General features: G+C 43.6%; 1 protein-coding gene and 1 long non-coding RNA gene across 12 annotated transcripts in view; one reads left to right on the top strand and one right to left on the bottom strand.

Moving 5' to 3' along the window:
* UROC1 (urocanate hydratase 1) overlaps positions 1 to 27,649 on the top strand; it is a 102,894-nt gene that overhangs the window by 70,540 nt on the left and 4,705 nt on the right. For 6 of the 11 annotated variants that reach the window (XM_039547106.1, XM_039547105.1, XM_039547104.1 and 3 more), the window contains 7 exons: positions 2,221 to 2,318; positions 5,298 to 5,370; positions 7,201 to 7,322; positions 14,283 to 14,353; positions 15,303 to 15,401; positions 18,445 to 18,544; positions 22,216 to 22,297. In XM_039547106.1, coding sequence (XP_039403040.1) covers positions 2,221 to 2,318; positions 5,298 to 5,370; positions 7,201 to 7,322; positions 14,283 to 14,353; positions 15,303 to 15,401; positions 18,445 to 18,544; positions 22,216 to 22,297 — 645 coding nt within the window. Of the gene's footprint in view, positions 1 to 2,220; positions 2,319 to 5,297; positions 5,371 to 7,200; positions 7,323 to 14,282; positions 14,354 to 15,302; positions 15,402 to 18,444; positions 18,545 to 22,215; positions 22,298 to 23,307; positions 25,966 to 27,649 lie in introns of those variants that run through there. The other 5 variants (XR_005601246.1, XR_005601244.1, XM_039547109.1 and 2 more) reach the window with 4 other exon arrangements.
* Positions 17,648 to 24,167, bottom strand: LOC120409308. The gene is made up of 3 exons (XR_005601247.1): positions 24,100 to 24,167; positions 21,931 to 22,069; positions 17,648 to 18,593 (listed from the first exon to the last, which is right to left on the bottom strand). It is a non-coding gene; the product is annotated as an uncharacterized LOC120409308 (long non-coding RNA).

Below are 27,649 nucleotides of genomic sequence, written 5' to 3'. Positions count from 1 at the left end.
ACAGAATCAGTGGGTCAGACTCCGCTCTCAGCTCTCTCAGTGTAAATCTGTAGTAATGCCATTGAAGTTACATTGGTTGAACTCTTAGCTCCTGTGGCGTGACTGCTTTCACACCGGTGTAACTGATATAGAATCGACCTCACAGATTCTAGAGAGGGAAATGGTCTGTCAGATTGTTTAGTCCCTCTACCTGCCATTGCGGGTCATTCCCTGTTGTATATGAACTAAAGTCTGAAAATATCTTCTTGGATCTATTTCAATAATTTACTGGGGTTTGTAGCCTATGTAAGGGTACCTAGCATGTGAGTTAGTTGTTGTTAAACATCGAGAGCAGAAAATCAACACCACCTTTATTTTGTATCCTTCCCAGGCTTGCTAGTAGTTTCACTAATTGGGTAGGAGCAGGGAACAGTGCTACTGTTCTTCACTAAAACCCAGCAGGTGCTTGCAGTTACAGAGGTTCTTTGGCTCTGAGTGCTATCACTCTTCACCCCTGTTGTTCTCCTTCCTCTTGGAAACACTCCTGCTGAAGCGGTTTTTACCATCAGAGGCTAGAATTTGTGTTTGTCGTCTGTTTGGCTTTGGCCCAGGGGCCAAAAATAATGATTTGAGTCTCCCAGGTCTTCATTTTAGATGCGTTCTGAGGGCGATGCTGTATGTAACAGCAAAGCTAATTTCCAGCAGGACCTTTTCGTAAGATGCAGAATAACTTAGGGACCCTGATCTCATTGGTTATGCACTGGTGTAATTCTGTTGATTTCTGATTTACACCATTGCAAGTGAGATTAGAATCGGGAGCTGTGAAAACAAGCGGTGAAAAAGGTATTCTCGAGAATAGGCCTAGGGCCTGATTCTCTTCTTAATTAGCAATTTAATTCCATTGTCTTCACTCATGACTTATACCAGTGAAAGCAAGAGGAAAATTATCTACTGGGGTCTTTTTAATCTCTGTTTTTTGTGATTCTACTGTAGTCCAAGAAACAGGTGGAAACTGCAGCCAGTTCAAAATAGCCCAGACCTTGTGCGTGCTTTGAAGGGAAAAAGAAAAGGAGCAGAGAATTGCAAAGATCTCCAAGGAAGAGGTCAGAGAGGGCTGAAGCAGTTTCATTAACTTCCTGATTTTTCATCTAAAACCAAGTTAGCAAATGACTTTTCTGGAAGAGGACTTTATTTTTGAGACCATTACAAATTTAAGAGCCTCAGCTGTATTGATTTTGAGCCTTTGCCAGTTGCCGGGGTTTTTCAGTCCATAACCACCAGCACTAGGAATTAAAGAATGAGGTTACAAAGATTAGAAGTGGCAGCTCTCTTGCTGCCTGAAATGTTTAGATCTCTGTTCCAGAAATAGGGAGGAGACAGTGATGGGAGTTGCTCACATTATATAATGGTCTGAAGTTACTTGGCCTTTAGTTGGTTTACCTTATCACTGGAAACTGCCAGCTCTGAGCGAGGAGGCAGTCTCTAGCAGTACGACCGTCTGTGATTTTTCCTGTTAGATCTCCGAAGCTGTGTTGGCTTATTATTTGGATGGGAGACCTTTGGGAAGCACTGTTGTTAATTTAGTAGGTGGCACTCTTCACCCTGGCTCTTAACCTGTGTCGCAGGTTGTTGTTAGCAGGTATGGTGCTGAGACAGGAGGTCTCCTCTGGATAACCCATAAAACCAAGCTCCTGATCACTTGTGGTCATTAAAGATCCACTGGCAGTTTTCATAATGGTGTGGGTGATAACCAGGCTGTGTTAGCCAAATTCCTATTCAGGTACAATAACCACATTCTGCTTCTCTGAATTCATCTCTGTAGTTTCAGCTAGGTAAGATACTATTCTTCACTTCCTCTCCTGAGCTGTCGGGCAGTATTGCTGTGTGCTGTTGAACAGCTGTTGTGTTCCACCCCAGAGATGGCTGCATTTCTGAGCTGGATGAGGTGACTCCTGTGTGTTACTTACCTACCTCACAGTGGTGTTGTGAGGTTCACTTAATATTTGTAAAGCATTTGGAGAGCTTGGGGAAACAGGTGCTACAGAAGTGGAAAGTATTTTTATTTGGTGTCTGGTGGGCTTAGAACATGAGTTGATCTTGAGTCTTTCAAAGTCATCTATCTCACTCTCCCCACCTTTTCACAGCCCAGGCCGTATTAGCAATGCTAGGGTGTTCCTGACATTAACCTTTTTATATAAGTGAATGAATCTCAGAGCTAACTTTCTGCCTTTTTATTTTCAGTCTGAGGAGACAAGTGGCTGCTATAAACAGGCTGTCTGATAAGGGCATGTTTTTTTGGGACTATGGCAATGCTTTTCTCTTGGAAGCTCAGAGGGCCGGTGAGTAGATGGTGGCTTTCCTAGATGTAACCAGGGCACTTCTCTCCTTTCCGGCAGGTAAAATATAGTTCATTACCTTTGTTAGAACAGGTCTTCCAAATCAATTGTATCAGTCGGAGTCAGTCCTACCTGGACATTAAATTGGTGCCATTTTTTTCTCATGCAGGCTAGTGGTATTGGGCTTTATTCTGTAGTGTTTGTGGGAGAAATGTGTGCTCAGCGCCACTGAAAAGCTGGCCTTTTGTTTTTAAAGTAACAGCACTGACTTTTTTGAGGGGGTCGATCGGAAGCAGTCTCTGTTTTTCCTCAAAGGAGAAAAATAAAATACACATTTTTAAAGTGTCCTCTAATTTCACATCCACAACTTTGCACCCAATGTTGGGCACAGATGATGGACTCCAGCGGCCAAGCTTTCTAAAGACAAGCCTCCATTCTGTTGGCACAACTTGCGCCAGCAAATGAACAGTGGGTACCAATCTGGATACTCGTACCTCCATTCTACACAAGGTAACAGCATCCCAGTCTGCAATTTTCAAAATAAGGCCCTAATCCTACAGCTGCCTCTGTGTGAGTGGATTCCTATGCAGAGCTCCACTGGTGCAGAGGTCTGCCTATGTGGAGGTGTTTGCAGGTGTTTGCAGGATCAGGACCTAGGATTATAATTCCCTTCTCCGTCCTACCCCTCACAACACTTATTTTTAATTTAATGTCCCTCTCCATCCTGGACAGGAGCGGGTGGCAAATGTTACAGTTCCAGATGGCTCCGTTGCCCTTAAACTCAAGCCCGCTAGAGATTTACAAGGGAATCTTCTAAAGCCTTCTTAGCATTGCAAACAGACCCTTGCGTCTTGTCAGGATGCAGATCAGACAAACTGAAAGTACAAAGAAAACGTAGCAGACATCTGCTTTTGTTATGGGTAGAATATATTGCTTCAGATCCTTAACTGGTGTAAATCAGTCTAGCTCCATTGAAGTCAGTGGAGCTATGCCAGATTACACCCGCTGAGCATCTGACCCAATATATTTCCTTCACCTGATCTTCAAACTAGGTTGTGTGAATGGTAGGGCATCAACATTTAAAGCACTAGCAATTTTCATCGTTAATCATTTTGTAACAGAAAATGTCTAAGGAGGCAGCCTCGGGAATTCTATTTTTAGTCCATTGCATCTTTAAACTATCGAAATGAAAAAGCTGCCAAGACATTTCCATGCAGAATGGTTGTTTAAAATATATGAACAAGGAACATGTTTCAACCACTTAAAATGCTTGGGGAGAGGACTCCCCCTTCTACTGTGACCCCTGCACAATGTACAGGGGAAAATTTCTCTGTTTCAGGCACTGTACTGACCAGCCATGTGCTGATCTATGAGGTCCCCCTGGTTTAAGAGGCAGGGCTAAGGGTGGGACAAACATTCTAAGCTGCTCTGTGTTACAGAGCTGGTGGTAGGCACATGGCTAGCCCACCTTTGCACCTCCCTTCCTGAAATACAAGCCTGGCTAGGGCAGGTTCTGCGCACGGAGCAGCCTAGAATTGGAAGGGCATAAAAGTGCCTTCACTCCTTCCCCAGGGGCTGAGAGTTTTGTGGTGCAGCACAAAATCTCACCCCAAGGGCTTTTTAAGCCTTCCCTGTTGGTGATGCAGGATTTGGAAGGGTATTTTCTTTTCTTTTACAAGCTGATATTTTAAAACTAGAAAATAAAAAATGAGCAATTAAAAAAAATTAAGGAAAAGAAAGCAGTAGGGTCGGCTTTGAGGATGTCTTGGGAGGTGGCTTCTGCAAAATACAGGACCTGGTGAATATCATTAATTTGTTTGGTTGCATTCATCTGCTGTTGCCACTCATTTATTCCCAGTTTTCTTTCTTCTAACAAAAACATTTAAAACAAATAGAAGAAATGGTGAGAGATTTTTAAAAGAATTGCTCTTGGAGCCTGAAATGTTAAGTCCCAGGAGAGCATAGTGTTTCTAAGCAGGGCTGGCTCCAGACCCCAGCGCGGCAAGCACGCGCGTGGGGCGGCCCTTTCCCCGGGGGGCGGCAGATTGGGCCGGCGGACCTGCCGCAGTTATGCCTGCGGGAGGTCCACCGGAGCCCCGGGACGACCGGCTCTGCCGCAGGCATGACTGCGGAGGGGGCGCTCGTCCCGCGGCTCGGCTGGACCTCCCGCAGGCATAACTGCGGCAGCTCAAGCGGAGCCGCCGGACCTGCGAACCATCCGCAGCCGCGGGAGGTCCAGCCGAGCCGCGCGACCAGCGGTCCCTCTGCAGTCATGCCCGCGGGAGGTCCGCTGCTCCCGCGGCTCCGGGGCGCCTCCCGCGCATGACTGCTTGGGGCGGCCAAAAAGGTAGAGCCGCCCCTGTTTCTAAGGCGGGGAGAAGTCAAGGTGGGCCAGCTGTGTCAGTTTGCTTCTCTGCTCTGGTTTAATTTAGAGCAACCTGTATTGCTTCCCTTGTGGGAAATCCCATAGAAAGGAGGAAGGGGGAAGAAATCACAGAGGTCTTCCTATAGCTTTCTCCTGCCTTTTTCAATTTAGGGAGGTGGTTGCTCACCCTCAAGGTATGAGCTGTGTGACTTTCCACAATCTCCGGTATATACAGGAGGCCCTGGAGAAGCGTTTTGTCGGAAAGTTGATTCTGGGGACTCTGTTCCCTCTACCCATCCAGCTCTCTGGCAGAGCAGCTCCAGTGAAGGACTGCGCTGGCCACAACTGCCTCCATCATTCCCTTAAAAGAAGATTCTCTGCTGCCCACCACCCTCCCCAGGTCCACCCAGTCCCCACCCCTCCTTTCACACAGCACCCCTGAGTGGGATCTAGGAAAAGGAAGGTGCCATCAAGCAGAGGTCTGACCCCCTTTTTCGGTGTGGCGGGGAAGACCTGTGCAGGCAGGGATGCAGTCATGTATGAACTCAAGGGTACAATCTGGCCCATTTGTAGCTGTTCTTCTCATCAACTAATCTGCATTTAAAATCCTTTTGCAGGTGCTGATGTTGAGAAAAGAGGAGCCAATAAAATTGAATTCCGATACCCTTCCTATGTTCAGCACATTATGGGGTATGTTGGAAGGAATAGATAACTTGGGGCAAAGAGCTATTTCCATTTACTGTAGAAGTAGAATCATAAACTGGGCTGCTTTTTAGGAGAATATCCAAAAAATACGTTAACTTGGAGACCCCACTTACAGGGCCAAACCCTGCCTAGGCCCATTGAAGAGTAAAATGGTGGTGATGGGGAGGGGCCTTCAGCAATGAATTATCTAAGACATCCCATCATGTCTTGGTTCTATGTCACTTGCACTAGTATTACCGTTGTGTGGGCCACGTGCTCATTTGCACTGGAGCCGTGCCCAGCATGGCTAGGAAGAATGTGTATGTGCTGGAGTAATGTAAAACAACTGGAACAAGGTCAAGAGTCTGGCCTATGGACTCTGTTGACTTCCCTGTGGTTACTCCTGGTATACATCAGTGTGATATCAGAATCAGGCCTATGGGGACAACTCATATGCACTAAGGCAAGCGGGACTTGGCCGTTAACAGCTCAGTAATTCTGGAAGACATTTTTATATATGTAGAAAGCAGAGTTGGCATTGTAGTGGTGCCCTGATGATATATGGCTGTATACATAGATTTGCCACCTCTCACTACCCTGGGGCGAGACTGACTCCTTTTGGATTAGTGGCACAATTAGGGTGGCCACTCATGCATTCCCAGAATACTAGACGTACCAGTACTTCCAGGAATGAGCCTGCCCCTGCTGGTGGGACTCTTTCCCCTCTGACATGACCTTGGCCACACGTCCAAATCTGGCCCTTTCTGCTCAGGCTGGCCCCTCATCTGGTATTATACTGGACAGTCCTGCTTTTCTAGGGTTTGTCCCCTATCCAGTACTCAGACAAAACTGGATGTGGTTTTGTCCAATACCAGATGGGGGATGCCATTTTTAAGAGTGTGCTGCTCCACCCCCCATGTGAGGTGCACGCTGCAGGGAGGTTGCCATTTTTAAGGGTATGCCACTCCACCACTAGCGATATGACCTTGGATGCATGGTGCATGCGAGGTCACACCACACCGGGGGAGCCATTTTTAAGAGCACACCACTGCACCCCCACTCACGTGCCAGGTCACCCCGGCGGGGACTAAGCAGCACGCTCTTCAAAAGGGCATCCCTATCTGGTAAAATCACATCCAGTTTTGTCTGAGTATGGATAGAGGACAAACCCTAGAAAAGCAGGACTGCCCGGTTTAATACCGGATGAGGGGCCAGCCTAAGCACAATGGGAGCAGAAAGGGCCAGATTCTCTGGCCCGCTAAGTGCAATGTAAGGTAGACTGCTACCAAATCAGACTTCTCCACTCTCTTCCATGGATGGGTACATGTAAACCCACTTTGCATTCACTTTCCATAGCTGTAAATGACTAGACAAGGATGCAAGAGAGAGGCTGAATCAAGCCCTCACTCTGTAAATGATTACAGATTCATCTGTGGACATTAAAACGAGGAGCTGGGTGCTCCTCTCACACTGGTGTAAATCAGGTACCCTGGTGTAAGGAAGGAGAGAGCCAGGCCTCCAAGATGTTGTTTTATGAACGGACGTGTGGTCAACTGGGGAACACCCTTGTTTGATTAACTGCCTTGAGTTTTCTATCAAAGGCTGTGAGCACTCAAGTATGATTGTGATTTCCCCCCACACCAGCTGATGTCTTGGTGAGACAGCATTGTTTAAATTCTGGAATAATGGTCCCAAGTGCTTTCTGTTTAGATTAGTTGGTTTGAAATATTTAGAATTCTTCCATCTTCAGTTAATGAAAGAAAAGCATTGCTAACTGCCAGGATAAATCAGACAGGAATTTCAACTATCTCTTAATGAAACATGTTCTCTTCCCAGAGATATTTTTTCGCTGGGATTTGGACCGTTCCGTTGGGTTTGTACTTCAGGTGACCCACAGGATCTGGCTACCACTGACTTAATCGCCACATCGGTGCTCGAAGATGCTATACATCAGGGAGGTAGGATGTCAACTCTTTTTCTGTCATAATAGGTGCAAGTTTTGTGAAGAATGGGGTGCAATCAAAGGAGTTTACTGTGTTTTTCAGGCAAGACCTGAAAAACCAAACTCTTGTCTGCTCCACATAGATATTAAAGTCAGCAAGGAGTGCAGCCAATCTTTATGACTTACAAGCACTATTTAGGGGGTTTATGGAGCCCAGGGCTGCTATTAGATGCGTAAACTGCAGCTGTGACTAAGAGCACTATTTCCCATCTGCCTATGGTATGGATTTTGCTGCATCTATCCAGACCTTTGTCAGCTTGAGACTCAGCTAATAATAATAGTAGTAACACCTAGTTCTTATTAAGAGTTTTTGATCAGTAGAGCTCAAAATGCTTCACAAAGGAGGTCAATAGTATTATCCTCATTTTACAGATGAGGAAACTGAGGCACAGTGCGGTGACGTGGCTTGCCAATGGTCACCTAGCAGGCCAGGGGCAGAGCCAGAAATAAGATGCAGGTCTCCTGAGTCTAGTGCTCTAGCCAATAGCCCAGTAATACACTCGACCTGGGACTAGGCCTTAAGAACTGGAGGCTAAAGCTCAGGTAGAATGAAGTAGCCTGATTATTAAGTAAGCTTTCATGTCAAGAGTATATGACACCAGTGCTCTGGGAGCTGCACTGGCTGTCTGTAGAATTCAGGAGGATGGTCTTAAAGCCGGAAATAGCTTGAGAACAGTCTGCTTAAAAGACCACCTCTCACCCAGCATATGTGATAATGCAGTTAAAGTCATCCAAGGTGCTCAAGCTGGAGGCAGTTCCCTCAATTTAACTAAGAGGGAGCTGCTGGCAGGGCACTCACTATGAGGGCCTTTTGACTCTAGAATTCACTTCCCTCCTTGGTCTGCCTATCCCCGGATATGTTAATCTTCTGGGCATGCAGGAGTGGCTTTGAGGCATTTGTGAACTGGACTGCAGTGAGGTAGGAGAGTGCTACTGCTTTGTGCTGAAGGGTTAGTTCCTTGCATGGAACATGAATGATATTGTGTGATGTCATTTGTGTCATGGCGCCCACAACTTTAGGGGATGGGCACCTTTGGGGTTTTATGAACTGAAATAGAGGCCAGGGATGCTGATGTACCTCTTTACCCCCAGGTGATTGCACCAGGTTGTATGAGAGGACCATGGGTGGGACAGTTTTAGGGAGCCCTGTACATCTGCTAGCTATACCATACCTGTTATTAGGATAAATGCACACAACATTGTTGTCTAAAGCTGTCTACCTGGCACCTTTCGTGAGCATTAAATGCAGTAAAGAAAATGGTCCAGGTAAGTCCTCACTGGGATGTGTTTATTGCAGAAAAACAAAAAATGCATTTAAGCCAGTAGTTTAATTTCTGTCTGGGCCTCAAGCTGATCTCCAGTTTTGTGGGTGCAACTTTGTGGTGAGAATTAAATTTGGCCTCAATTATCTGCACCTGCCCTTCCACCCATTTGGAATCCTCACTACCTGATCTGTGGTTGCAGTTTTGGTGGCAAATTATTTTTTCCCGTCATTTTCCCATACAGGCAGCTATTTTTGAAAATATTGGGCCTGATTCTACTGTCACTTTTATACAAAGTCAGTCTGTCTATCCATGGTACTTATCTGGTCCCCCTGCACTGTAGTATCTGAGCACCTCACAATCTATGAATGTGTTTACCCCTACAACACCCCAGACATGGGGCAGTACTATTGATCCCTATTTACAGATGAGGAACTGAAGTACAGAACTTGTACTTGTCCAAGGTAAGTCTGTGGCAGAGCAGGGACTTGAACCCATGTCTCAGGCTAGTAATCTAACCTCTGATGAATAAGGCTACTATTTTTTCATGGAGGTTGTGGAAATCACGGAATCCATGACTTCCAGTGACCTCTGTGACTTCAGCCCGCGGTGGCCGGGAGCTGCACGTGAGTGGGGGTAACCCGGAGCTCTGAGCTGCTGTGGGCGGCGGGGGAACCCCAGAGCTCCAAGCCGCTGCAGGTGGCAGGGGGACCCCAGATCACCAGGCGGCAGGGGGACCCCGAGCTGAGCTTCCTATTTTGTCATGGATATTTTTAGTAAAAGTCACGGACAGGTCATGGGCTTCCGTGATTTCTGCATTATTGCCCATGACCTGTCCCATGACTTTTACTAAGAATATCCATGACAAAATCTTAGCCTTACTGATGAATCCTGCCTCTGTCCTGATTCGCACTAAGCAGAGAGCAGAATCATCCCCTTAAGTTTCACCCAGCTTTTGAATACCCTGCTCCTCTATTTCCAGACTACCCCCCACTGCTTCCACACTACCCCGCCCCAGTGACTTGAGCTCCTAACCCTAAAAACTGCCTACCCCATTCTCTTGACCCCAGATCAAGTATTATATTTTCAGCTTTGCTTTTCTCCAGAACACACTGTTGTCATTAAAAGCTGCCAAGGCCAGCCTCCTGGCACTATGCTGTTAAGACAGTCTGTAAGAGGAAGGATCATAAATCAAGGCCATTTTTAAGGGCATCAGAATCTAAGGTTTCATTTCTTTTTTTCTCTTTTAATGTTTTTGCTTTGTGTATGAACACCACCATGGGGATGTAACCAGAAAAATGTGAATCAGGAGGCCTCTGACTCCTTCCAGAATCGTTAGACTCTTGTGGAGATAAAAAGTAGCATTTCTGGGGAAATGATGTGCCAACCTTCTATAGTTTATATTTCACACATGCTTAAACATGGTGTAATAGGCCTTGCTAGAGGAACTAAACTGTTATCTTCCCCTAACGTACACCCAGTGTTATGGCCTTATCCAGCCTTCACAGGTCTGAGTTACTAATCCGCCAAGATGCTGAATGCCCTCAGTTGTCATTGACTTCAGCGGGAGTGGAGGGCACACGGCACCATCTTAGTGTGGGGTGTTTTTCGATACTGTGTTCTGTGTGAATTACATGCATCAAGATAGTTGTCAGATTTTCAAAAGTGGTCCATACCCAGGAGCTCCCATTATATAGAATGAGTGCTGCTGGGTACTGAGTGTTTTTTAAAAATCTGGCCCATCATGCTTGTCAAAATGGAGTGAGATCTGGGGCTGTACAGACGTGCCAAAACCTGTGAAAAAAACCTGCTGAGATTGGGCTTGTTTTTGGCTTAATCGGCTTGTGAGTTGCTTGTTGGCTAGTTTTTGGCTTGTAGCTTGTTGCTGCTTTTTTTTTTGATCAGCTCCAAGCAAGCAGGGGCAAGGGGCAAGCAGAGGAAAGGGGGGAAGAGAGTCAGGGGTGCACAGCGGGCCCACCCAAAGTCCCAGCCTGCACCCCGGGGGGATCTAGTCACAGAGTGTGGGGTTCTTAGGGATTGGCTTGTTTTGGCCTTGTTTTGAAATGGGATTAGCTTGATTTTTGTCTTATTGTGCAAGTTGGGGTGCTTATTTACCGCATGAAAGTTGGCAACTGTAGTGCTGTATTGTGTACTAGGGCAGCATAAATACACAACAACTTATCAGGCATGTGATTCATTCTCCAGTCATTTTTTCCATCCCAGAATGAGCCGACACATGACATTTGAATGTATCACACTGTGTATATTCAAAATTAATTGAATATTGTGTAAATATATGCATATGAGTGGGGTGTGTGTGTGTGTGTGTGTGTACACACACACACTAATGCATGGAAAGGATATGGGAAAGCACCTCTTACAGGGAGTAAAGGTATTGGAATGCTATTTGTATTTTTACATTGATATAAAAATGGTATTTTAAAACCCAGCAGATGGAAGCAGGCTTGGGGGCAACTCTGTTATTGGATTTTCTGTTGTGCTTGGCAGAGCGATGGACAGAGGAATTCAGAGAGAAATTAAAACTGAACTTGGGATGGAAAATGCACCTAATAAACTCAGCCTTTCATGGATTCCAGTTTGACCTCCCATGTTCTCGACTATTCTATTTGCTGTTCAGCCATTGTAAATATATACATGGCCTAAACCAAAATCCTGCATCTGACCATCCCCTAACATCAGTCATATTCAAAAACTAAACCCAGATTTGAATTTTACAGAATGCAAAAGATGGGAGCCCAACAGCCTGAACTGTGGGGAATTTCAAATTCAGATCAGGACTTTCAGTCGGAACTCATCTCCAATTTTAATCATTCTTCCCTTTTTGAGGAGATGATTTTGCTGTTTAAAATCGGTGAACCCACAACACAGGAGGAGAATGGTTTAAAATCCTCTAGGGACTTTGCGTATTACTGTGTATTATTGTGTATATTTTCACGCTTGACCTGCAAAACACTTGTGACACACGTTGGGGAACTTGACTTCTTTGGATCAAGGCCCAAATGGCAGTGAGATAGTAATAACTAATTTAAATGAGGAATTTGCTCACCACTCTAGTTATAGTTTGACAGGGTTGGACAGCAAAAAATAAATTTAAACAAACGAGGACAGAGAATCAACTTCCTTGCTGATGAGGATTATTTTTGTAAGATCAGAATGTGCTTTAAAGCCTAAATAAAGACCAGTATCTGTGAAATACCAGAAGCAACACAGTAGCCTGTCTGATTTAGGAACATATTCCTGAGAGAGACAGTAGGCAACAGTTTAACAAATGAGAGATGCGTGGAGTTAGTCCAAGGTTGAGCCACAGCGGCTCAAAAAGGAGCGTCAATACTTTCAATTCCAGGAGGTCAGATTTAATGAAAGGACACTATCCCCCACCACCACGGAACTAACAGAAAATTCAACACTGGACACACCAAAATTTAGAAAAGGGAGCCTAATAATGTCTTGGGTTCTGTAGAAGGGTCAGATTTATTTAGTTGTCGTATTCCCCATAGCCTTAGTTGAATGACAGCAGTTTCCTCTTAAGGAAAAGGCCTATAGAATTCAATAGAGAATGAGATCCTTTCTATAGGTTTATATGAACCCCTGGACTGAATAGAAAATTATACTCTATGGGATATTGTTTTAAAACTATCGAAAGGATCTCATTCTCTATTAAATTCTGTAGAGTAATTTTTATAAACCCTTGTAAAACTTTAATAGTACCCTAAGGTTGTCATATCTACAGGATGTTTCCGTAATGGTTTTATAGTTCAATGCAAGTCTTCTAGGAAAGGATGGTTCAAGCAGGTGTTTCAGCCTTTATTCCTTGTGATGATAAGAGCTGACATATTAATACCTGCTGTATAATTTAGAGGCGCTCATAACCAACGCATAAAGCACTGACACTTCCTTACAGAATCATTAAAACAATCTTGCTTCTATCTCACTGCTAGTGCAGGCCTGCAGTAATGTATCTTTCCTATGCAGAAATGAACATATTTTACATTTCTCTTTAGCAGTATATTAAACCTGATCTTCAATATCCAGCTCTTTCCTCAGTTTCTAGTTCGGCTGTGCATATTTGCCTGAATGTGCGCCTTGTGAAAAGACACAGTAGTCTCAATACTCCTCACTTACCCCCATGAAGCCCCCTGTGGGGTCGGTTTCAGACCTCATGAAAGTCTTTGGGCCAAATTCAGTGCTGATGGATATATTTGTATACGTTACATGCCCATTGTAAGTTGGTGAGGAAATGGGTGTGAGCTGTATAGTGTAACATGTGCTGATTGGGCATTCAGTGGATGTGCAAATTCTTGTACTGTACTTACCCAGGGGCAGAAGGAAAGATATAACAGCAAAAACACCTAAAAGGAAGGTGCAAAATAAAGCAGCCCCTACTTTATTTTACACCTTCCCTCTCTCTTGTTATTCGCTTACCTGCTACAGTTACCTTCAGTCTCATCAACGTTAGATTTGTTACAACACACAACCCATGCCAGACTGATGCATGCTACACTTCTTTGCCATTTACACTCATTTTCTGACCAACTTACACTCCACATGTAACTCACCCTTTCATTTCTGTTGCTGCTCAATTGAGCCCAGTGACTTAAATGGAGTTACATAGATGTAAATGAGAGAATGTGTCCTAGTGGTTAAAACCATTATACCAGATTATGTTTTCAGATGCACATAAGCAACTCTCTTAGAGGTTCCATTGCTGGAAGTTCAAATTGCTAGAAGGAAATACTTTTTCATCCAGTGTGGAATTAGATGTTGGAACTAATTGCCACTGCGTGTTGCTCAGGCCAATAATTTAGCAAGATCCTTGAGGGGGCCATTTAGGGAACTGGGGTAAAAATGGGGATTGGTCCTGCTTTGAGCAGGGGGTTAGACTAGATGACCTCCTGAGGTCCCTTCCAGCCCTAATCTTCTATGATTCTATGATTTATAGGCACAACAAGAATATCCAGAGTTGTTATAGTTAATGTGAACAAAAGTGTTGGAAACCCTCATGTGTCTGGGTTTAAACCAATCCATTATGGATTTGGAAGAGCGCTTCAGATTATCTGGAACAGCTCATCCTACACCTGCCTACTGCAGAATTTCTTGCATCTTCTTCTAAAGCAGGGTTTCTCAAATGGGGGTCACCACTTGTGTAGGGAAAGCCTCTGGCGGGCGGGGCTGGTGTGTTTACCTGCCCCGTCCTCAGGTCCAGCCGATCGCGGCTCCCACTGGCTGCAGATCGCTGCTCCGGGCCAATGGGAGCTGCTGGAAGCGGTGCAGGCCGAGGGACTTACTGGCCGCCGCTTCCAGCAGCTCCCATTGGCCTGGAGCAGCGATCTGCGGCCAGTGGGAGCCGCGATTGGCCAGACCTGCGGACGGGGCAGGTAAACACACTGGCCTAGCCTGCCAGGGGCTTTCCCTATACAAGTGGTGACCCCTGTTTGAGAAACCCTGTTCTAAGGTAACTGGAGCTGGCCACTAGATGGGCTGTGGTCTGATCCAGTATGGCTGTTCCTATATTCCTCTGTTGCACCTATGTTAAGAGTAGGATTTGACCCCGGACTGTTTTATGAATTCCATAGTATTTAGAGCATGTTGCATTTATTTTTCTAAACCTTTTGCTTTCTTGGTTTCTCTTGCAGTCAGTGCATCTGTGAAGCAGCAATACCAAGACAATATCCGCTGGATTCGGGAAGCCGGGAAGCACAGCTTGGTAAATGCACAGCCTCCTTCACACACGGCCAGACCAAAAAGCAAAAAGGGGTCCCAGTGCAAACTCTGTCTCCAAACACTGCTCTTTCCACCCAGGGGTGTTTGAAATCTGATCCTAGCTCCAGATCCAAACGTTGCAAATGGCCTCATCTTCATAATGAACCAAACCAACACCTCACCCTCTCAACTTTGAAATGTTCGAAAACTGGGTCTAGAGCCAACTTTTGTGGCTTGAGTCCATCTCTGTTTTTCAACAAGGCAACTTAGGCTCACAATACACTTTATTCATAACCAGCTTCCCCTGAGCTCTGCTCCTGATATCTGACCTTGAAGGAGCTGTCCTGTCCTGGGTTCTCCCCTTCAGGAGTGCTGTTCTAGTCCTGTAACCCTTTTTTCAGGAGAAGGGGGGAAAGGGCTATTTCCTCCTATGGCATTGCATATTAGATGGACTCTCTTTTTTTAAAGGACAGTTAAGCACCACAGCCAGTTAACCGCAGGCACTTCAGGATTCAAGCATGCCCCCCCTCAACTGGAAGCCAGACTAAAGACCACAAAGTAAGGGGTGGATGGGTGCATAGCTATGGGAGACAGATGTCTGATGATCTTTGTCTCCCTATTTCTCCTCCCTTCCAGCCCACTGCCACCACCAGCGGTTCCAGTCTACGCTTCTCAGCTGTTGAAAAGGGGATTGTGGGCCTGACAATGAGGTCGATTTAAAAAGTGGGATTTACTGAACTGTAGCAACTAATTAGAAAAATAAATCTCATTGTGTGAGTGTAGATAAAACTCAGTTCAATGGGGTGGGGTTAATGTCTTATTTCTGGAAGCCGATTGTTTGCAAATTAATACTCCATGCTTTCTCCAGTGGAGGGGGCTGAGTCTACCCCTGGGGCCTGGAGATAAGCCAGTTGCAGAGGGAACCTTATCACTGTGGCATTTTCATTTTCCAGGTAGTTGGCTCCCAAGCTAGAATCTTGTACTCTGATCAGAAGGGTCGTGTGGCTATTGCGGTGGCTATTAATCGAGCCATTGCTGAAAAAAGGATTAAGGTATGGCTTTTCCCACTCAATGCAGCATGGTAATTATGTTTAGTAGCTGAGATCAGGGTGGGATGGGAGAAGTAGAACGGTTCAACCAATGGTAATAAAAAGGTATATTACAAAATGTCAAGCCAAATTCTCTTCCCTGTTACACCGGGACATATTCAATGAGAGGAGAGTCTGACCTAGAGAATGTCTGCATAGATATCACACTTAAACCCCAGGTAAAAAATCTGCCTGGTATTGTGTATGGGCATCATACAGTCGGCATTCACTCACATTTCGTGCGCTAGTGAAAAATTAAGAGAAACCAACATAGCCTCTGATACTGCCACCTTTGTGCATGCTGGGTGGTACCTTACTGCAGGAGTAAGATACTAGTCAGTGTGAGTAACGGAGGCAGAATCTACCTTGTTGAAATTTAGTACGTGCACAGGAATTTGTACATATTGGGATTTTTCTAAGGTCTCTGTGGGCCTTGTATATGATTGTACAGCAATGTAGCACTGTGGGACCTAGATCCTAGGCACTGCTGTAGATAATACACATGTATTATTGCAAAGAATCTGGGACTCATGGTTGGCCTCAGTTAGTACATGCATAATAAAGGCTTTTATACTACAGCAAAACTATGTGGTATACAAGCCTCTGGTTAACAAAATTGAATTCTTGCTTTTATGCTCATGAAAGGTGTTTAGATGATGCATGCTGTGGTGGCATTTTGCTCCCTGTATTTTAGTATGCTGGGGCCTGGCATGCATGTTTTTCTGTGCAACAGAATAACATAATCAGCCTGTGTGTTTGTTTTAGAGAGGGTTCTGAGCCTCAAGGGTCTGATAGCCAACCCCACAAATCAGAGAGCCGTTCAGATCCAGAGATTCAAACCCATCTTTTATATTTTTTTGTTGCTCAGAAAATCTAAGGGCCCAGTTCTCCTCTCAGACAGGTTTTAAGCCAGTGTAACTTCATTGGTGTTGCTCCAGATTCGCACTTGTGTAAGTGTACTTGGAGTCAGGCCCGAAGATGTTAAATCACGCGTCTCTGTCTTTCCAGTGTCAGAGCTGAATTATCATCATTTTTAAAGAAGCAAATTCATGTAAGGCTTATAATGAATATCAATGGAGAAATGTCTGGTTTTTGTTACTCAGAAAATGTTTATTAACATATTTCAAATACTGTTGATCGTCTCAGGATTCAAAATGAACATAATTTCAAGCTCGTCTTAAAAACTAAACCTGGCCAGACAAACCAAGCCCTTGGAGCTATGAATGACAAGGGCAGGCTTCCATGCCCTTCAGATTTTGTTCTGTATCTTTTTCATCTTTTCAGAATCTCCATTTCCCTTCTCAGCCATTCTCATGAGCTGGAAATAGAGGTGCCCTTGAAGTTACTTCATAATTTGCTGGCAGCACAGAGCAGAGCGAGCAAACTAGCTCCAGATTGAGCCAAGTCCATGGAGTTACTGTGGTGTAAAACTGGCATAAATGAGAGGAGAATCAGGCCTTATCAGCTGGGCTAGATATCTGCCAGCCAAGAAAGATTTCTCTGAGCTGTAGGAAGCTGTTAAGTTTCAATGTTCCCTTATTTGTAGTTTATTATTTATTAGCACTGATTGGAAATATTCTGGTGGAACAGTTTCCACTGGAAAATGCCCATTTGACAACATTGAAACGTTCCGGGGGAACGTGTCTATTTTGAAAAAATTCCGATGGAGACCGGGCAGGTTTCCAGTGGAATCCTGTCTGCTTTCCTGCCAGCTTACCTGCCTGGCTCCATGCCAGCCTGCCCAAGCTTCACTGCTCCTCGGCAGCCCAGGCTCCCAGGGCTTCCATGCTACTGGCTCCAAGGCAACTTGTCTGGCAGAGCCAGGGCACCCATGGTTTCAAGTTCTCTGAGCTGCTGGGCTCCCCAACTGGTGGGCTGCCATGGCTGTGACCAGCTCAGGGAGCCTCGGAAACGTTTCCAAAAGGTCAGAATGAAATGTCATTTTGACTTCTTTCTAAATGAAATTTTGGAATGATTGTTCTAAGAGAAATTTCATTTCTTGTTCCACTTCTCAACAACTTTAATTGTTTTGGAATTTCCTGTGGAATGGGAATTTCAGTTTCTACCCAGCTCTATTATTTATTATTTATATTCCAGTAGCACCTAGGAACCTCCAATGTGGACCCAGACCCCATTGTGGTAGGTGCTGTACAAACACCCCAAAGAGCTCACAATCTATAGTGATGTTTAAGTTACACATATATGTTGCGATTTGTGGTTAAGAATCAATGAAAACAATACAAGACAAGCTAAGGGCCTGACCTCACAAAGCTTTGATCGCACAGGCAGTACCACTGCAGTCAATAGTATTATATGAATAAAGAATACTCCGTGAGTGAGGTTCACAGGACTGGTCTCTCATTTTGGACAGCATCTTTCATAAAAACAAACAGTTTCCTTAAATGCTGTAGAGTTACAAATGCAGTTGTACTAAATGATAAAGTTCGAGTTAAACTATAAAATGAAATGTGGAACTTTTCAAAAATATTTGTGTAATCTCTCATAGTCTCAGATATTATACTTAATTTCACATTTCAAAAAATGTTGCAAATTCATGAAGAAATATGGCTTTGCCCTGTTTTTTGTTGTTCTATTTCACATGAGGATTAACCAATCCACAAAGTCTTTAAAATTTCAGGTAACAGTCAATTCAGATCAATTACTTGCAACATTTTGCATTTTTTTTTTAGTGTGAAAATACAATTTTCATGAAGAGCTCTCAAAAAAGGCTCTTCATCTCTGGGTGTGAAATGATGGTGATTTTCTCCACCAGATTTCACACACAAAAAGTCAGCATTTCTTTACCAGTTATAATAAAAATTGATGGCAGAGGGAGAAGGAAATTAAGAGGATTAGGGTGGGGAGTAACGAGTTCTTTTTAGATGAGATTTGAAATGAGATGGTAAGTCAATAAGGCAGAGAGTGAAATCTGCAAAAAAACAGACTGTGAATGACAGAGTTGACAATCTGTGTAGGATTCCACTTCCTTGTCCTTGGTTTTTTGTAGGCACCGGTTGTCCTGAGTCGAGATCACCACGATGTGAGTGGCACCGACAGTCCTTACAGAGAGACCTCAAACATTTATGATGGGTCAGCCTTTTGTGCAGGTCAGCAGAGCAGCTGAGACGCGTCTGTCTAGGCAAACTAAAGAAATGGCTTAAAACAAGAAATTAATTTTATAGAACATTTTAAATGGGTTTTGTTTAACTCTTTCATCCCAATTAATCGGATTTCCTGTTATCTTGACACGGCGGCTTTATGGGATATAATTATGATACAAAAATTAGCATGGAACTAATTAAAGTAGAAGGGCCCTTGGTAACACCAATGTAAATCTAGACTAATGCTACAAAAGTCACTGACATTATTCTTGATTTATACTGGTGTAATCAGAGAGTAGAATCTGCCCCAGCTGATGGAACTCCATGGAGGGGGTCCTTTGATTTACACAGGTGCAAGATCAAAATCAGGTATAAACTTCATAGAATCATAGACTTTAAGGTCAGAAGGGACAATTATGATAATCTAGTCTGACCTCCTGCACAATGCAGGCCATAGAATCTCACCCACCCACACAGGTTTGATACAGGAGTGGGTGGGTGAGATTCTGTGGCCTGCGTTGTGCAGGAGGTCAAACTAGATGATCATAATGGTCCCTTCTGACCTTAAAGTCTATGATTCTATGAACTTTATACCTGATTTTGATCTTGCACCTGTGTAAATCAAAGGAACCTTCCATGGAGTCACAGCAGTATTAACCTGGTACAGTATAAGCAAGATCAGAATCAGGCCCTGTGTGTACAAAAATGCTTTGTACAGAATTGATACTGACAGAGCCTGTTCATTTTACTCTGTGCATTAACAAGAAAATACAGTTCAGATTCTATGAGACAGCCCTTGTCATCAGGGAACATGGGCTGATGGTTGATGCACAGCAGTGAGCATCAGGAGTTCTGGATTAGGTCCCAAGCTTTGCCACCAAGCTGCAGAATGACCTTGACTAAGTCATTCAGGTTCCCTTTTCCAAAAGGGCCTTTAATTTTGGGAGCCCTAGAACCTGATTTGCAGAGTGCTGAGCACCTGGGGAAAATGCAGATGCTCAGCACTTCTGAAAAACAAGCCCAAAGTATTTCAGATTAGGCACCCAAAAATGGAGGCACTCAGATCAGTGCACACTTTCAAAAATGTTGAGGTAAATCTCTCTCTGCCTCAATTTTCCAACCATAAAATGGGAATAAGAATAATAATTTGTGTGCCCGAGGGGGTGTTGCAAGGTGTCATGAATTGCTGATGGTGAAGTGCTTTGAGGTCCTTGGATGCAAGGTGCTACAGAGCTATAAGGACAAAGTATTATTAGCAGGTTCCCAGAGTTGCAAAATTTGACTAACTTGTAGGATAGCTGAGGATTCCAGTTTGAAATGGAGGCTCATTTTTTAAGAGTGCAGTTTGTTTATCACTGTTTAATAAAATTGTTTTCTTGACTTATATGGACCCCCTTGAAAGATCTCCTCCAAAGCCCACTGGAATCAATGGGAGTCTTTCTATAGTTTTCAGTGGTCTGTAGATCAGTCCCTAGCTCCTAAGGACAAGCTCTGAGAGAGAGTTGGGGAACATTGTAGGTCTCTTCATTTCTCCCCCCCGCCCAAATACTGCAATATATGGTAGTTTATCTGACCTAACCCATTTGAAGTCCTCTCATTACTGAACATTGGGATTTTCTGTAACTTTGGGCCCACCTGTTTTGGTTTTGCATTAAGCACTTCAGCCTGACAATCAAGGTCACCGCAGCCCAGGCAGATGCTGTTGAGGAAAATGTCTTTCAATGCTGTCGTTCGCTCAATTAGTGACCTTTTCCAAAGCCGAGGGCTTGCAAATTATTGCAGCATTAATCTGCTTGCCATGGTTCCCTCCTAACCTTGACTCTGATCAGCCATTTGCCTGAGAAGGGAATGGAAGTTTTTACATGTTGAGTGTACACTCTTATCCCTCTTGTCCTCAGTGCCATCTGACAAAGTAATTATTATGTTAACTGGGTTATTAAAGTGACATTATGCCAGACAAGATGATACCATAATGAAAGCTTTTTGACCGGGTTTTAACATGGATCAATGGCTGCATTAGCTAGTTCTTACCCTGAATATGCAGTACATGCAACATTGCAAATGTGGTTCTAGGGATGTGTTTGTTTGTTTCTTTGGGTTGATTTTGAACTCATAAAATCAAAGCACTTGCTCTGTTGTTCCTGAATCAAAAATCGTAGGGTCTTGTTTTCACTGGGCTCCAGCCCATCATTTCTTCCACACGTGCACACTTCTGTGTATACTTCAATGTACTACAATTTACATGCAAAGCTGAAAGTTTAGATTTGGCTATGCAAGTGTTAGTGCCCCCTATTGCATGGGCTAATGGGTAAACTGTGTTTATGTGCATTTCAGAGGAAGCCGTGCACTGAAAATCAGGTCTCTAATTTATTTTTCTGCCTCTTTAAATTGTGATTTTTAAAGAAATAAATATTCTAAATAACTTCTAAGCATTAATGCAGTGGTTCCCAAATTTGTTCCACCGCTTGTGCAGGGAAAGCCCCTGGTGGGCCGGGCTGGTTTGTTTACCTGCCGCGTCCGCAGGTTCGGCCAATCACAGCTCCCAGTGGCCGTGGTTCGCTGCTCTAGGCCAATGGGAGCTCTTGGAAGCGGCGTGGGCCGAGGGACACGGCAGGTACACAAACTGGCCTGGCCCGCCAGGGCTTTCCCTGCACAAGTGGCGGAACAAGTTTGGGAACCACTGCATTAAGGATTAAATTCACTCTTGTACAGAGGTTCAAGGCAAAGCCTTCACACTACTTAACTCCCATGGAAAATCTCAACATAAGGCTTACTTGATGCACAAGACTTTTTGCTTGTTCCCTGCGCATAACCGAGAGCTGTGATCTGGTGGTCTGAGCATGAGTTTTGTAATCGGGAACTCCTGATTTCTACTCCTTGTCTCTTCCACTTTGTGTCTAGGTTTTCAAAAGCATCAGCTAATTTTGGATGCCTGTGCTGAAGGGTGCCCAGTGTAAGACCCCATAACTGAGGCATCCAGAATTATTGGACATTTTTTTAAAATTGGGGCCTTAACTTCTGTGCCTCCGTTTCTCTGTTTGCGAATGGAAATGACAATACCCACCCAACTTTGATTTAGAACTGAGGGTTATAATTAAATAATGTTCCTACCATGAAAAGTGCCACGTCTCTGCAAAGTCTTATCTATTCCAGTGAAGTCTTAGGACTGGGAACTTACATCGGCCTAGCTATGTCCCTGAGGGGTGTGAAAAATCCACACCCTTAAGCAACATAGTTAAGCAGACCTAATCTCCAGTGTAGACAGCGCTAGGTCAACAGAAGAATTATACCGTCAACCTAGCTACCGCCTCTTGGGGAGGTGGATTACCTATGCCGACAGGAGAACCCCTCCTGTTAGCTGCGCTGCTGTAGCGATTGAAGTGTAGACATACCTTTATTTACTTATTTTCTAGTTTTCTACAATTCCTCTTGCATAGGCCTCTCATTTTAGATCTCCACTTTAGCAGTGTATAAAGAGTACTACTATCCTGAGAGAGCAGAGCATTTTGTGATACTGGCATGTGTTTCCTCCTGTGTGGAAAGAAAAAGGATGGAAAAAATAGTTTCTTCCCTTTGCCCTCCCCAAGTGGGAGAAAAAGCAGTGAAGTAACAACAAGCATTACATGAAATAAGTGAAGCATTCTGGTGCTGCAATAACTCATTTCCTTTCTTCCTAGATATGGCGGTACAGAATTTTGTAGGAGATGCAGTTAGAGGAGCCACTTGGGTTTCCTTACACAATGGTGGTGGAGTTGGCTGGTAAGGAGAACTTGATCTTGTTTGAAGGGAAGAGCAGTTCCATCCAGTTGATGTGTGTGTGTGTGTGAGAGAGAGAGAGGGAGAGAGAGGGAGAAAGAGAGAAGAGTCAGCGTATGCTACTGCAGCAGTGAAAGGCCATGTTCATGGGAACAATGGAGATTTGGGGAGGGGAGGCTCAAAGGGTATATTATAGGTTGACGTGTGGTGTCGTGTGACACTTTTTAATTAATGTCCATGTGTCAAGAAAAAGTGTTTTAGACATTGGCCATAACACTATTTGGGAAACTTAATTTGCCAAACAGGGACAGACTGGCTTCGTCTTTTTGAACAGACCTCACTTCCAACATTGTCTTCACACATGAAGAACCAGAGTGTTAGTGGATGGATTGTGTTTAGGTTTCCCCTTAAGCTGCATTTAAATCTGTGACCTTAGGACCCCAATATAACATGCCCATGTGCTAAAGGGTTATTGATACAAAACAGCTCAGGTGCCAGCAAACTTTTTTCCGTCCTTCTTCGTTCAGTTCTTCACTCCTCTTCCCTTGCTCATGCCTGGCAGGATAAAGCATGCAGCAGCAATGCAAGGACTGGTTTAAACAACAGCTCTCTTGTTGCATTACACACTGAACCTGCAGGGATTTTTAAAGTGAGAAGCAGAACAAGATGATTGCTGTATAAAGGGATGGGGATGTATATTTTCAAGAGAATTCTCAGAGGTCACATTCTGATCTTGATTATGCCAGTGTAAATCCACAGTAACTCCACTAAAAATTTACTCTGGACTGACACTGAACTCAAATCACAATATAGCTGCTGTCTAAGATGTCTTTCATCATGTAATCTAAGCACCATGGATAGAAATGCCTAGAAGGTGCTTTTTTGCTTTGATTTGTATGATTGTTCAAACTACTCAAGGATGGTTCAGATTACTCACTTCTAGCAGATTTACATTAATAAAAGACAGAGAAGTTGGAAGAACAAACTAATGATTATCAATCTTCCTGTTTCAGGGCATAGGATGATCACCACTTACAATCTGGAAAAAAGTCCTTCCTTCTACCTGGGCACACATGAGTGTGTTGTTAGAGCTTCATGCCTTCTCATGTTAAACAATGCCAGAAAAAAATATACTAAACTAAATCATGGCTCTTCAACCTAGGCCTGGATCCAGCAAAGCACTTTAACATGTGAGAAATCCCACTGACTCCAGCTGGACTGCTCAAGAGCTTAAAATTAAGCACATGCTTAAGTGCGTTGCCGGATGGGACTCTACGTACTGTGATGATGGGTGCTCTGTAAATGTTGCAGTAGAGAGACAGATTGTTCTGGTATGATACAGCAGTTTGTTACAGCTTTTCTATTATTGTTAGGGGGCTGCATTCTGTTTTCAGTTACACCAATGTAAATCTGGAGTCACTCCATTAACTGCAATGTCAGGTTCACACTGGTGTAGCTTCAAGCAGAATTTAAGCCTTGGCTGTTTGTTTAGGCATCCTTTGGCTCTTTTATTAGAAGCAGAAAATTTAGTTTTTAACAGTGTTTAAAAATAGTTTCCCTCAAAAAATTGTCCTCTTTCCATGAATCTCCATGTTCATGGCATGAGCTTCCAGCAAACACAGCTAGAGGGAGGTATTTAGGGCCAACTGGTCCCATCTGCAAACAACGTACTGCAAAACTTGTACACTTGAATATTCTGGGTGTACAGTTGTTACATAAATCTACTGGGTTTATTATTGATTATTAATAACACAAATAAAATTACATCATCATCCATACCGTTAAGTTTGGCTTGCCTTACTCACCCAAGCAGTCCCATGAGTGAGGTGAGGAGCTGTAGGGCATTAAATGTCACAGCATTTTCTGATTGACCCTCTAGTACACAAGTTTAAGGTGGTTGTCGGTAGTATAGGGATGTCTGATCCAGGATTTCAAATCTGTGCAAGAAAAATGATAATACTGCAGTACTGCCACTTGTTTTTCCCAAGCTCTGTCTGACATTTCACTAAATGTCCCTTTTCCCTCTAGGCCACTGCAGTAGGCTGCTAGCTTAGATGAAATCTCAGTCAAGCACATGACTTTAAGGGCAGGAAAGTGTATTGCCATAGGAAATGCTGATCACCGAGACCGCAAGTCTCACATATGCCAGCAAGTTTGGAAACTACAGCTAAAAATGTAGTTGTGAGGGGCATGAAGTTACTGAGGCTTCGGCTGGTTGCATTGTCTCTGGGATATTGTCCAGTGGAACAGGATGTTGCTGAAAGAGGCACAATTTTTGCTGTTAAATGTTGTAAAGAACCCACTCTCCTTCCAATATGTTACAGAACAGCTGTACAGAGAACCAGAATTAAAGAGCTTGCAACAGATGTTATTCACAGAGGCACTGACTGTTATCTGGCCTTGTTAATTGGAGCTAAAACAATCTCCCATCCTGGTTGGTCAGATCATTCTGTCTGCATTATTATGACTCTAGTGATTTCAGTGGAGTTATTACTGACTTAAATAAACCTGGATGAGATCAGAATCGGGGCCATAGTCTTGAGAGAGTCAGACACACAGCGTGAAATCCTGGCCCTGTTGAAGTCAATTAGTGTTTTGCCATTGACTTCAGTAGAGCCAGGATTTCATCCATAATGTCCGCTAATTATAATGGAGGATATGTCTCTAAATCCCCTAAACTACTCTGATAATCTCAACCGTAGGCTGTAGAGATGGAAAACAACTAGATCCTGAGTGAATAATTCATAATGAGTCATTTCTGTGCTGAATTTAGCCTTTTTCATCAGCTGCTGGAAAATCTGCCAAAAGATCACTATGTCCATGAATGTATTTGTTATTTAAATGTATTTGATTAATATCTTAAGGAATTGTTTATTCTATGCATTGATTGTGACTGTTCAAAATTCAAATGCTGGAAAAGACTATCCAGTCCAGTAGTTCCCAATTTTTTTCTGCAAATGACCCCTTTGGCATCTGACTAAAGGCATTGGACCCCTTTCATTTTTTATACATCAGTTTCATGTTGTTATAGGGCCTTTACACTTCATTTTTATCTGTATTTCTGTTTCTCCTAAATGAGGGTATTACTTTCCTGTATTGTATAAGTGACGCAAGTCTTGACATCTGTGGCAAAAAAAGTACTTCTAAACTCACACAGGGAGGATGTGGTCCTGAAGGGTACTATTGGAATGCCTCTGCCAGCCTGGGAATACCTCCACCAGTGTGACCTCTCACACTGTTTGGAGGACACCATTTTGAGAACAAAATGGCATCCTCTGTGCAGCAAAAGTGCAGAACACTGTTCTGGGCCTGACTCAAGGGACAGACCCCTATATAACCCATGGTGGACCCCACTTTGGGAATCTAGTCCTACTTTTGCTTGAAAAGCGCATGGGCCAGATTGGGATCTCAATTACACTAATGTAAATCTGGAGTAACTCCACTGGCTTAAGTGGATTTACACCAGTGAGTAGGATCTGTGTCAGAATGTAATACAAAGGGGGTGCTTGAAAAATTAATCAGAAAATTAGCAAATGGAACTTTACGGGAATCCAAATACTCATGGAAAGGCAGGTACTGGTAACCCAGCCTACCAATTGCCCTGGATGATTTGGGGTTGGGTATTTGGTACAGTACCTGACTGGCTCATTCTTGCTCACTTTACTCATGGGGGTAGACTTGGCCCTGTGTGATGAAAGAGTTTGGCTTCCACAAAGAACGTTGGAGTTGAAAATTGGGCCTGTCCTTGCACAAGTCTTAATAGGCCACTATGCTGAGACACAGATGTCGTAACAATGTCATGTTATTAGATGCTGCAGTCCGGAGAGCTTTCTAAAAGCCTTGGCACTGCAGTGGTTCTGTTCTGTTTAACTAGATACCACTCAGTCTAGTTGGAGCTGCATCCTCCTTGCATTTGTTTTTTGGGAGAAAAGGAGGGATAATATGGAAGTGTTTCTTTTAAAAAAGACACAGTCCCCAGCCATTACAAATAAATTTGCTTTCCTTGCCTTCGGAGCCAGATGCTCTTTGGTCCTCCGTTTTCATCCAGCAATGTGGCACTTCAGCAACTGAGAACCTGTGTTGCATTGTAAAGACCGCTGGGGACGTGAGAAGTCGGCTGGCTCTGCAATATAGAAATCTCCTTGCGCATGGTGAAAATTAGCCACCTCATCTCCTTGATCTCAGTCAATGTAGGCTTTTGGTCTGTGAGATTTATTTTTCCTCTTTCATTTCCCTGATAACTGATAAAGGAGTGTATGTATATACATATGTTAGAAAGAAATCAACTTGACATTGGAATGTTGCTGTTTAGAGAATTCAGAAATGAGGATCACAATTTATTTGGCAGCCAGCCTCCTCGGTAGGTGTTTTGTTTTCACCAGAATTGTTGACAAATCTGATGCTTCTTCCTATGCGGCTCAAGAAATGTCTTTCCTCCATTTTGATTCACTAAGTTATAACCTTGTAACACAAACAGAAAAACAGGATTTGTATTTATTTAGCTGGATCTGCATCACATGCACTGTTGATGTGGGTACAGAATAACTCACGCTTGGCCATAATTATAGCAGCTGAATGTCATTGATTTCTCGAGGTCTGTTCATTTGCACAAGAATATATATTAGCATGAGGTCTGTGTAACCTGTAGTGACAAAAAAGCAGAGGTAATTTAAGCATTGAACTACACAGTTGACAGTGTGACATCTTGATTGTGAGAGGGGCCTGGTTTTCTTTGATCACCTTACAAGGAGGCATCTGGAAATTATAGGAGGTAGCTTAGGTCAAAATGCCACATGTTTCTTTAATTACTTGAAAATATTACCCAATGCTAATGAAGGCAGAGTACTCTCCTTTAAAAGTGAGAGGTTTTGTTGGAAAAGCCATCCTAACAAACATGACTTGTTTGGGGGTTAATTTATTGGTGTGTTTTTAAATGGTAGGCCAGATTCTAGCTTGCTATTCTGGATGTACATTGGAGTAATTCCATTGAAATCAGTGGAGTTGCTCTGGATTTTTAAGATCAGGAATCTAGCCCTTCACCTCCATGCTTCAAAGAATCATCTTTGAGATGTTGGGCTCAGAGGAGATCTTTTGTCACTAAAAAGAATATCTCTGCAAGTGTTTTGCCAAAGAGACTCTTTTACAAAACAAAACAAAACAAAAACTAGAGATCTAATTTTCTTACTGTCCTATATTAGTAGTGGGCTGATCTGAAAACCAGGTCCTGATCTCATTTACACTGGAGTAACTGCATTGAAATGAACAGGAGTTACTCTGGGTTTACATGGGTGTAATTGAGAGCAGAATTCTGGCTAAGTTATCAGTCACACTCAGTCGACCAAAGACAAAATGGGT

This window comes from Mauremys reevesii, linkage group 7, assembly GCF_016161935.1.
Source record: "Mauremys reevesii isolate NIE-2019 linkage group 7, ASM1616193v1, whole genome shotgun sequence".
Lineage (NCBI taxonomy): Eukaryota > Metazoa > Chordata > Testudines > Geoemydidae > Mauremys > Mauremys reevesii.
The sequence above is the reverse complement of the archived record's forward strand: the minus strand, read 5'-3'. Positions and strand labels throughout refer to the sequence as shown.